This window comes from Eschrichtius robustus, chromosome 4, assembly GCF_028021215.1.
Source record: "Eschrichtius robustus isolate mEscRob2 chromosome 4, mEscRob2.pri, whole genome shotgun sequence".
Taxonomy (NCBI): domain Eukaryota; kingdom Metazoa; phylum Chordata; class Mammalia; order Artiodactyla; family Eschrichtiidae; genus Eschrichtius; species Eschrichtius robustus.
Window position 1 is genome coordinate 32440354 of NC_090827.1, and position 12750 is coordinate 32453103.

The 12750-nt window shown below is 33.6% G+C and overlaps 1 protein-coding gene across 1 annotated transcript in view; it reads right to left on the bottom strand.

Annotated features, from left to right (window-relative positions):
* The window catches only part of CLGN (calmegin), a 43331-nt gene that overhangs the window by 22018 nt on the left and 8563 nt on the right, over window positions 1–12750 (bottom strand). Inside the window, exons 2-5 of the mRNA XM_068542075.1 lie at window positions 8211–8363; window positions 5602–5675; window positions 4870–4928; window positions 1214–1355 (exon numbers count right to left, since the gene is read on the bottom strand). Of these exons, the coding sequence (XP_068398176.1) occupies window positions 1214–1355; window positions 4870–4928; window positions 5602–5675; window positions 8211–8354 (419 nt within the window). The 5' untranslated portion in view covers window positions 8355–8363. The remainder of the gene's footprint in view (window positions 1–1213; window positions 1356–4869; window positions 4929–5601; window positions 5676–8210; window positions 8364–12750) is intronic.

A 12750-nucleotide genomic window follows, 5' to 3' on the forward strand; every position in this document is an offset into this window, starting at 1 on the left:
TCACTTACTTGCCTAGCAGTGATTTATACTTTCTGAAAATACCAAATTTGATTCATTTTACTCTGGAGAAGTTAAACTTTATATTATTTTCCGTTACCCTTTCATTTAAGCCACAAAGGATTAAAATAGAAAATGATATTATATTCACCTGACTTCAACAGAATAAGAAGATTACTTTCAAATTTTCAAGAAAAAAGAAACCCCGAACTCTGAATAATGACATATATCAAGCTCAAATATTAATCCCAATAAGTACTTATAACAATATTTTTCATTTGTTTAAATGGTTGTATACTCTTTGACATTATTTGATATTTTAAATTTATTGAAATAACTGTGCAACTAAGCCAAAGCATCACAGCTGAAAAATTAGGCCAACTATACCAAATGCCATATTGTTTTAAATTTCTAAAATACAAAATGGCATTTTAGTTACACCACATAGGAATATATTTAACACGTTAACAAAAAACTGAAGGGGTTCTGGAGTGTTAAGTTTACAGTTAATGGTATTTCCTTACACTGTAATTAACTTCGGACAGCCCAATCTTCTGATATAAGGTAGAAAGTAACATTTCTACATTTCCTTTTGTTTTTAATATGAATTTCATCGGTTTTGTAATTGTATTTGTACGTATCTATTTTGGTTTTATACCAGTATAGGTGAAACAAGCTTGAGGAATTTACACTTGATTTTACGACAGTTACACATGCAAACAACGTGACAATAAAACTAGTTTATGTCATATTGCAGGGGAGGGAAGGGGTGACTGTCTGTGAGAACGTGTGCCCTTTAAAAGGGCACTTCCTCTTTAAAATGAATTTGCTGCCTTTGAATCTTATCACTGGTTTACCAGCAATATTTATGGTTCCATTCTGAATATACTGAGGTTAATATATCTTAATAGCAAGTCATTTTAAGTAAAGAGTTAAAATAAAAATGGTGATTTTAGTATTCACTATATAGTTTATGGTGGTGGAATGTTGCATATTACAGCATATATTATATAATTTTTCAACTAACCTGCTTTTCACTCGAAACCTCAGGGTGTCTGTGTGTATACATGCATTGTGTATTTAAGCAAATGAAATGGAAAAGGAAAATCTGATTTTTTATGCCCATTTTATACCCATTATACCTATATTCAGAAGCCAAATTATACAAAACTAATATAAATGTCAGAAAAAGTATTAAAAACATAATAAAACTTACTGTACTATGAGAGGTTTATCAGCAAAGATGAAAGGTTTTGCTAATACAGCAGATATTGCATGATGCTTTGCTCTAGATTTCAACACCAGTCCTCGGTCACCAGGTACTGGATTTTCTTTCAATTCTTCTATTTCCCATCTTCCTAAAATACAAAACAAAGCAAGTTAAACTAAAACCAAAAACACTGACTTAAGAATTATTTATCAGAAGTGGTGACCAATAAGATTCTTCCATGAAGGCTACTTTGGGAAAAATAAAATCACATTTTATTTTATTTTATTTTTTTAAAATTTTATTTATTTATTTATTTATGGCTGTGTTGGGTCTTCGTTTTCTGTGTGAGGGCTTTCTCTAGTTGCGGCAAGTGGGGGCCACTCTTCATCGCGGTGCGCAGGCCTCTCACTATCGTGGCCTCTCCCGTTGCGGAGCACAGGCTCCAGACGCGCAGGCTCAGCAATTGTGGCTCACGGGCTTAGTCGCTCCGCGGCATGTGGGATCTTCCCAGACCAGGGCTCGAACCCGTGTCCCCTGCATTAGCAGGCAGATTCTCAACCACTGTGCCGCGAGGGAAGCCCTAAAATCACATTTTAAATCAGAAAATAATATCTGCACCTGTATGTATGTATGTTCTCTTTTTCTCTTAAAACTGTGGAAACTAATAACAGACCCTACAGTATTTAATTAAAGCACCTCTAAAGCTGGCTTAGTTTGGATTTCTCTGAAAGACTGTAATCAATGAAATCACAAAATGTGGTTTGTCTCATACGGTCTATCAACATTGTATTTTTAAATTACACAGGAGACAAAGTACATCCTTAACACAAAATGAGTTTGCCTCAGTCTATTTTTTTGAAATTTATGGTATCATCAGCTACTTTTCTTACTTTGCAGAAGTTATTGTAGGGATTTAAATTTTAATTTGAAAATTGTTATGCCCAAAGAACACAAACTAAAGTTAACACTTCCTAAGCTAAGCCAATCAGTTCTCAGAACTTTTGGCCAAGGAAGTCATACATACTAGATAAGCACTAGGCTGTAGCACAGCAAAGCTGAGTTAGGTCCTCTCTGGGCTGGAATTTCCCATGTTTAAGATCAGGAAGCTCCTGCAATTAGATCACAGGCAGCATATAATGCAAAGCTAGACGGGTCAGCTGCAGCCCCAAAGTTGTGGATTGGACTTTCCTCCTTTACTCTTTTTAAAACAGAAAATAACTAATTTATATTAATTTGTATAAAATGTTCTAGTTTTGAAAGTAAGAGGTATCGCCTATTCCAAGAAAACTCAATTTAGCGAAAACTGGCTATTTTCTAGTATTGTGCCAACTTGAAATATTAATGGGCACTTTTGAATTACTAATGTACTTTATATACGTTCTTTTCTTTCTAAAAAAACAACAGTGCAAGAACCTGACAGTCTCATGAACCAGAGAGGGGTATATTTTGGTCTATCATTGTGCACACACTACTGGGTTTTTAAGAATTCATTTTTTAAAGTTTTCAAGTTTCTTTTCCTTTTTGTCCCCTAATTTGGCTATAGTATACTTTTCTAAAAAAAGTGAATTCATTTGGTTTTTCTTCTCTCACACTGATGAGCAACTGTATTATCACTACTAACCTGTGGCTTGACCAAATCACAAAGGTCTTCTTTTAAGAAGTAACAACTTTATCTTAGGGATTTTAGGATACTGATAGTAAAGGATTTTTTAAACTATGTTGCCTTCTTTTGTAATTACATGCATACATTTATCCGCTATGAAAAGGTACTATCTAAAAGTACTACTTTAATTTTAGAAAAACTGTGACAAGGTGATTATTTTTCAAGGACAAGAGGTTTTTCCCAACTTCAAATCAACAATAACTTTTCATTAACCAATCATTTATTCAAATTCTATACAGTGCCAGGTAATATGAACTCTGATGTAACTATAATTTCGAAAAGAATTCACAAAATTTTGTAAGATATCCTGAAAGTTGGTCACTTAAGGAACTGGTGATTTTTTAAACAGCTATACTTTTATTAATAACTTAATCTGAAAAATTTAAATAAGTCTTCTCCAAATGCAAACCCTGTTACCCAGCACATAACGTTTCACACAGATTTGCTTACTCCTGAAAATACAGGAATTAGTTTTACTCAAGTGGCACTTGACAGAAGCTGTGATTAACGACTAGAAATACTAAATATTCCTGCAAAGAAACTGATATTGGTCTCAACTAACCACTATATAAACAACATTGCTAATATTTATATACAAAATGCCATTTTCAGGACCTGGAACTTTAAGAGATTCTGTATTTTTCAAAGTTGCTTTCAAGAAATTGAAAAAAGTCAACCAAACATACCAAATCTAATATGCTAAAAAATTATTTTCGTGGATAATTTTCTTTAATAAGACTACAGACCAAACTTAGGTGTCAAGAAGCTTGTTTTCTGCTTGCTTGAGTTCTAATTTTAAGCTGGGGGGGAAAAAACTCATTTAAACACTAAGTCACTTTTGTCCAGCAAGAAATAGAGACAAACTCACTCCTAAAATAGACCATATCCTAATTTTAGGAAAACTCCATCAACAGATTCTTCTAAAACACAAACATAAAGCAAATATCTACCCAATGCTGTTCTTAAAAAACTGTAAAGTAAACTAAACATAGATGTTTTAAGTCAAGCATTCTGTTCGATGGCGGGTATTTCCCTGGGTATTATTTTAGGTAGCATTCTATCTCTGCAGACTTGCTGCTTCTTCGAGGGAAATTATTCTCTTCTCTAAACGGATTTAGACTGAATGCAGTATTGCTTGTTCTGGGCATATGGCAGAGTTCTTTTTGGAGTACATAAGCATATATACTGGGATGGAGAACACTACAAAGGAAGACATGCAGGCATGATCTTTATCTCACACTAAAACAGACACTATGAAACGGAAGTAGACAGCTGCCATCCTATACATGCTGTTAGTTGTTCTGTTGTTATTCTCATGTAACGCCTGTTGGAGTCTCAGTGTGAGGTCACATCCTTATGGGTCTGAGGTCCTCTGAGAGAGAGGAAATTCCCACTATCTGTCACCTTGACTGAGGCTGATCCTGCTTTAGGATGTAACAACTGAGGAGGCTGGTTTTAGACTAAGAGGAGGAAGAAATTCTTCCGTCACACTCCAGGAGAGTCCTGTTGGGGAAGAAAAGATGACCCTTGCATATAGGACTTTTCCTTCACGGTGAAGCCTGAAGATAACCTATCAGAGATCCGGTGATAATGGTTGTGGGCTTGGAGGTTTGAGCCCCAGGAGCAGCCACATTTCCCGTAGCTCTCATAAATGTCCTCTAGGAGGACCCTGCCCAAAGTTGTAACTCGATCTAGGCGGCCCATGCTTGAGATAAAACGGTAGAGAACAGCAGTAGCCTGGGAAATCCTGCAAGAGACTAACTGCAGTGGAGTGAAAATTTAACTGTTCAGAGTTAGAAAACTGGATGGTGGCTTAAGTATGGATTACCTGGACTTCCAGAAATATTGGAAAGGAGACAAAAGACTCTATTTGTCTTTTGACAAGATTCTGTTGTGAAGCAGGATGGGGCCTCAGGTATATTTAATAAAAATATAATCTCAAAAGCTAGTGAACTCTGGGTCATACTGGTTATGCTGAATATTTAAATAAATATTTTACCATCATATATAGAAATCTCCGCATCTGTATCATCTTTTTTTGCTTTTGATAAGACCCACCTATAAATAAAGTTGAAAGAAATGTATATCATTAAAAATAAAACTAACAATTTATAGATACAATGCATATCAGAAATACAACAGAAGATTACCCAATAGTCGCTTTTCCTTCTAAGATAAATGAATACTTAGAGGCTAAAGAAGGATGTCTACACATAATCCTGTAAAGCTAGAGTTAAATTAAATTTAGAATCTGCAGTTTACTAGCTGTATGATCATAGCTAAGGTACACTAAGCCTCAGTTTTCTCACTGGTAAAAGGCAGATAAAGATAGTTCTTACCCACCTACTTAGGACAGTATTTGGCATATAATGATCAATAAATAATAACTTTTATTGTTTTTTTACCATTATTTAGGATAAAACATTAACTTGAATTTGTCATCTGAAATTACATTATTAATATCTGTCCTAAGGAATGAAGAAATGTTGTAAGTTTTCACTGTACATTCATGATTCATTTGTATATTTTCTTTGTATAAATTATAACAATTCAAATTAAACTCTTCTATCAATAATAAAAATGTGTTAAGGTATTGGTTTACACCGTGAAATAAAGTATTTTAACCCTTTTTTAAGGTACTGTGGTAGAGGCAATTTTCATAGGCTAACAACCAATAACTCCCAAAAAGCTAATCAAATCAAGGAAGAAATTCTCCTGAATGAATACTCACCCAGCCAACCTTTCACTGTCAAAAGTTTCCGTAAAATATACTTCTCCTATAGGTTGAGGTGTCTTATATTTAATCTAGAAAACAGATTTTAAAAATCTAAAGTTATTCACCTTCACAAATATTTTAATTAAATAATCTCACTAATTAAGAACCTAGTATGGAATGCACATATAGGTAATATAGATAGATGGTAGGTGACATGGTCTCTGGCCTCAAAACTTTGTATTCTACTGGTAAGAAAATACAGAAGAATATAAGAGATACATGATGGAAAAAAACTCTATGTGCAAACAGAATACACTGACTCCTTCTAACACAGGAGGGATGGGAGGAAGTAATTAGCAAAGGTCTCATGATGCAGTGGACGTGGCTTTGAAAGGATTCTAACAGGTGACAATATTTGAGGATAAAAAATCATTAGAAGCAAAAGATGTAAGATGAAAAACATATAAGATGAAAAACTTAGTAAGCACATAGGTTAGTTTAAAATTAACTCATAAATTTCACTGTTATGTGACTAGAGGATGATGACAACATTCTGAGAAATTAGAAACCCAGAGGAAAAATAAGATTCAAAAGAGAAAGGACTGAAAAGCAATTAGCTCAAAGCATTGTTTCAAGTGCCATGTAAGTGTTAGCTGCTATGATGATAATGATGGTGGGGGCAGGGGTGTGATTTGATGGCTCTTTTAATCCTCATAATATTTCTACGCGGGAAGTACTTTATTGTTCCCATTTTACGTATGATGAAACTGTGGGAGACAGGCAAAATAATTTGCCCACTGCCATACAGTTAGACACTTGCAGGACTTAAAAGATATGAGCCTAGGTTCTAAAGGTTATACACTTAACCACTACACTATACCAAATGCACCAATAAAATAATTTAAATTAAATTTATTGACAAATTGTCAAAAGATAATTTGAACTGCTGATGAATAAATAAAATTTTGCTTACAGTAATAGATAAATCTTGGTCCTTTCTTAATCAGCCTTTATGATTTTACCTATATGATTAATTATGAGATTTCTTCTCTCAGCCTTAAGAGAAAAGGATGCAGAAGTACTTTTACTATTTTCACTGTCCCTACCCTTCCCTAATAGTACATTTCCTGTCTAAGGGAGGAAAATCAGTAATTAAACAAAATCCCACACACTTACTAACAGGTCAATATTCTGCTACCCAAATTGCCAATCTCCTATGAAGTTATCTGAATTACAACTTACAACTTTACTGTTCTCTATATTTTTATGGATTGGCAAAAATGAGCAATGGTGTTACAAGAGGCTTCCTTCTGTTAGACGACCCTTTAAATCACGAGCAATTTATTTTGCGCTTTATTTATACTTTACCTGTACTTTACCATACCTAGATTACTCATGCTATAAAATTAGAAGCATCAAAAATTGTTCCTCCCATTTCTTACCATCTTCTCAAATTATCATCAAATATAGTTAAGAGTCGTAGATATCTGAAATTTCTTTGAAGTATTAACCTCCAAAACCCTCGTAGTAGCTGTATCTAAGTCAGCCATAAACACTTTGATTACTACTTAGTTTCTGTGGATCACAGAAGCAGGTTTTAAAAGAAATGTCCTTGTGGAGCTTAAAACTTAACAGGAGAAAGAATATTCACCTTAAGCAGCTAAACAACACTTGCATTTGCAAATAAAAAACTCTAAAAGGAAGTCTGTAACAACTATATATTATCCTCCTTGGCCCTTTAAACAGTGGCTAGCACAATATAATTGATATTTCCTCACCAAAAATATTTCTGAAAAAAATTTCTGATTGTCTCAATATTAGATATGAATATTCTCAATGTGAAAGCTCTTATGGATTGTCAAAGTGTACAAAAACCTCCAGACTCCTGTTTTCCAGACTCCTATTAGTCACTACCTCAAGACACACATCTTAATGCTGAGACAGAAACACTGTGAGCCTTACTAAACGCCTACCTCATCATCACTCCCCTTTCTAATTCATCCTATTTAGCATTTTCTTTCCTCAGAGAAATATAGAAACACTACGTTCCTTACTTCTAGGAGAAAATTATACTACCTTTTCTTTTATCTGAAAAGGGCTGGCAGTGTCAGAAATAAGACTAAAAACCTTTCCCTTAGCTCAAGTATTTAGTCCTCTTTAGCCAGTGATGAACTCCTAGTTTGATAGTAAAGATCTTCCCCATATTTATTTGGTAATAAAACTGTGCTAGGAGCCATGCACAAATTAAAAACACAGCAACAAATAGTTGGAAAAAGGCAATGTTTTTTCCATTTATATTGAAACTAAAGACAATTTGAATAGAAATTAATCTTAAGAAATTAGTCACCCCTATGTATCATGTAAAAGAATATTTTATTACTTTTTTTAAAGATTTTTTTTGATGTGGACCTAATTTTTAAGTCTTTATTGAATTTGTTACAATATTGCTGCTGTTTTATATTTTGGTTTTTTGGCTGCGAGGCATGTGGGATCTTAGCAGCTCCCCGCCAGCCAGGGATGGAACCCGCACCACCCCCCTCCACTGGAAGGTGAAGTCTTAACCACTGGACTGCCAGGGAAGTCCCTAAAATAATAATTTATAGCTTGTTTCTCAATAACCTTACCTCTGAGGAGAATTCATTTTCATTAGCATCAATCTCTTCTGAATTTTCATCAAAGTCTTCCATCTCAACACTACCATCCATAAATTCTGCATTAATTGAGATGAAAAGAAGACCCAAACATAGCCGAAAGCCTTGGAAACGCATATTGATTATCTGTGAAATTGACAGTAATCAGTAAAAACAAAACAAAGTTGTGAAAAATATGTGTAAGTATATTTACAAAGAAAGAATTTCTCCTTAATACCTCTTTTTTTCTCGGATGGCTTTTAAAACAAATCATTACCAAACTTACTTAAATTATGCTTTGAACAAGTGATAACACAAACTTCAAAATCTCACAGGAGTCTACAGCTGAAGACCTGCCTCTAAAAGCAAAGAGCCAAAGGCACAAACCTAAAGATATAGATAACAGTGACCAATGAACTCATAATATGTGGGCCCCTCTAAAAAAAAAGAGGATCGTGATTCCTAAATGTTCGCTCGAGTTACTTTTTTATTATAATGTTGCTTAAGTGTATATAACCATACAAGTGGAAATTTTACAATTATAAAAACAAAATATATTTATATGTGAACACCAAAAAAAGAAAAATAATTTTATCACAATTGAATGTGATAGTATTTTACTGAAATCAAATCACAGCTGGAAATTCAAACAAATACAGGATTTATTGCAACCAGGTTGAGTGCTATGAATAAAGTTCTTTTGCATTTATCATCCCCATAATACTATGATGAGTCAATTGTATAACCATTTCTCTATTCAAATACTGCAAAACCTCTGTTCCTTATAGCATTAATTGAGATGAGTAGAAGCCAATATTATTTGGCTGCCTCTTGGCAGAAATACATAATTTATATAATTACAGCCCCCTCTATTCCCATTAGCATGTTAAAAATGAAAGTTTTATTTCTTGGTGCCAGTGGACTTTTAAACAAGTAAATATGAATACAGAAATAGTGTGGCAGTCTTGGTTATTAGGTGGTCAGTCATTCAGATGATCCAGAGTATAGTTATATTACCATCAACATGAAAATTTTTTTTAAAAAAGTATATTCTTAGAACTCTTAGATTCTGCAGAACATATCTACAGACCTATATGGGTCTGCCTAAGAAACACTGAATTTATGAGATAGCACTCTACACTCACCAGAATGGCTATAATCAAAGAGAGATAATAATAACAAGTTTTGGGAGGCTGTGGAGAAACTGGAATCCTCATACATTGCTGGCAGGAATACAAAATGAGCTTTGGAAAACAGTGTGGCAGTTTTTCAAAATGTTAAAAATAGAATTACCTTATGATTCAGCAATTCCACTCCTAAGTATCTACCCAAGAGAAATGAAAACAGATGTCCAAACAAAAACTTGGAATGTAAATGTTTAAAAAAAATTGTTAATAATAGCCAAAAAAGTGTGAACAACCCAAATGTTCATCAACTGATGAATGGATAAACAAAATGTGGAATATTCATACACTGGAATATTGTTTAGCAATAAAATAGAACGGAGTACTGATGTGTTACACGACAGATGAATCTCAAAAACATTATGCTGAGTGAAAGAAGGCAGTCATAAAAAGACCACATATTGTATGACCCCATTTAAATAGGCAAATCCATAGAATCGGAAAATAGATAAGTGATTGCCTAAGGAAAGGAAAGGAAAGAAGTGGGAAGAAAGGGTTAATGTGCACAGGGTTTCTTTTGAGGGTAATGAAAATATTCTAAAATGGGAATATGGTAATGGCTGCATAACTGTAAATATGTTAAATATGTTAAAACCCACTGAACTACCCTCATTAAACAGGTCAACTTGTAGGTATGCAAAAAATATATCAATTAAGCTGTTTTCAAAAAAGAAGCATCAGACTATAAAAAGCATTTTTCCATTTGGTTAGCTCAACTAACCCTTTTTAATGAGATCAAAACTCTACATGAATGTATGGGCCAGTTAGCTTTAATTTCTTCTAAAGGCCACTGGGTACAACTTTAAAGTTTACTTTGAAAATGCAGGTTTAAAAAAATCAACACTATTCTACCATAATATGAACATTCTATATTAAAAGGTGTGTTAATACCACCATTTTTACACAAAGACAACACAAAAAATGATGCATACTAATCATAATTTAATTAGAAGAGTTTAATCTCTCGAGTCATGAAAAAGAGGTTAACTGGGATAGAAAGTAAATATAAAGGGATCACTTTGACTTAATAACAGTAAGGTAGGGGTTTTTAAAATTTTCACTTATTGGCACAGATATGAGTACATTTACACATTGCTTATTAACTGTTAACGACCCTAAAAGCTTCATTAATTCTAAAAGTTTAAGAGCCTTCCATGACATATAACAATGCAAAAGGTGTTTTTCTTGACTTGCCATCAATAACATTTGAGTAAAATAGAAATGCATAAAATAATAATAGCAGTAATAATGAACATTAATATCACTTCAGCCCCATATCTTCTCCTTCAAAATGAACGCACAGTTTAGTTTCTTAATAATTAAACTTGCTGAAAAAACATGTTCTAAGTGCTTTGAGCTCTGGTGGATTGGGCTGCCAGAGAAGAACTAAGGGGAAACCAAGCAGGCAGTGTCCTCTCTGGAACCCTACTCTTACTTCAGCCAATTTTATTTGTTTTCTTTCTTTTTTTTTTTTTTTTTTGCTTTATATAATTTTTTATTTTTTTATTTTTAAAATTTTTATTTCATATTGGAGTACAGTTTATTAACAATGTTGTGTTAGTTTCAGGTGTACAGCAAAGTTATTCAGTTATACATATACATGTATCTATTCTTTTTAAAATTCTTTTCCCACTTAGGTTATTACAGAGTATTGAGCAGAGTTTCCTGTGTTATACAGTAGGTTCTTGTTGGTTATCTACTTTAAATACAGCAATGTATATTATTTGTTTTCTATATTAGGTTCTTCCTAACTTTCTTTCAGAAACAGTTGCCAAAGCTTCAGAAAAAAGTTTAGAAAACCCTTTATCTGGAAAGTTTGTTTCTTCTCTAAAGTTCTATGACTATAATCATTCATTTGCATAAAGGAACTAGCTACTTTAATCTTTGCAACCCAGGATAGCGATTATTACTCCCAATCTACAAACTGAAAGCAGAAGGATTCAAAAACCTGATCAAATTCTCATGATTGGAAATGTGAGACAAGATGAGAATCCAAAACTTTACATCAATATACCATGCTACTTCTTATTTTAATATTACCCCACTGATTATATGTTTATTGATAAAGCAATGGAAAGAAATTGCAAAAATCGTAACATAACACATTTCAAACCTCCTGGAAATGTCCAAAATTTAGATGACTATTAGTATTAAGCTATGAAGATATTCATCCAGAAATGGTCATATCAACCTTACTATACAAGTGGAATACTTAAAAATAAATTGTAAGTGGTCATTAACCATTCTGCAGACAATGCAGTTCTACAGGATAATAGTCTCCATTAAGAAAATGATATAGTCCAAGGTTGTTTTTGCTATTTATTCCTTTCTTAAAAAATCAGAAATACAGACCTAACAGTTTCTCCTTAATTCTGCAGTATTCTATCATTATTCAGTGATGCACCAACTGACAATTGAGAATTACATCATGAAGTTTGCAGTATTACTTGGAGGTCTACCACGCTATGGTGCCAACATGTAATCAAGCTCCAAACAAAACTGTGAGGTTTGTCACACATCATTTCTTAAGAAGAGAGGTAAGATACTGCTAGGCCTGCACTGGAGCTTTGAGAGGCCTGACAAATGGGGTAATTTACAAAACACTGAAGTAACTAACTTGTGCAGTTTAAAATTTTTTAATTGTGGTAGAATACACATAAAAGTTATCATTTGAACGAATTTTAACTGTTCAGTTCAGGAGTGTTAAGAACATTCACACTGCTGTACATCTTATCTCCACATTTCTTTTTCCATCTTACAACACTAAAATCCTATACCCCTTAAACAACAACTCCTCCATATCCCCTTCTCCCAAGCCCCAGGCAACCACCATTCTTCTGTTAGTTCTAACAATTTTTTTGGTGGAATTTTTAGGTTTTCTACATATAAGATAATGTTGTCTGTGAACAGAGATAATTTTACTTCTTCCTTTTCAATTTGGATGTCTTCTTCTTGCCTAACTGCTCTGCCTAGGGCTTCCAGTACTATGTTGAATAGAAGTGACAAAAGCAGGCATCCTTGTCTTGTTCCAGATCTTAGAGGAAAAGCTTTCAGTCTTTCACCATTGAGTATGGTGTTAGCTGTTGATTTTTCATATATGGCCTTTATTACATTGAGGTAATTTCTTTCTATTCATATTTTGTTGAGTGTTTATCATAAAAGGGTGTTGGAACTCGTCAGATGCTGTTTATGCATCAGTTGAGATGATCATATGGTTTCTTTCCCCTCCATTGACAATGTGATGCATTACACCAATTGGTTTTCATACGTTGAACCATCTTTGCATTCCAGGAATAAATCCCACTTGGTCATGGTGTATAAATCTTTTTCTTTTTTTAAAGCCTATAGTC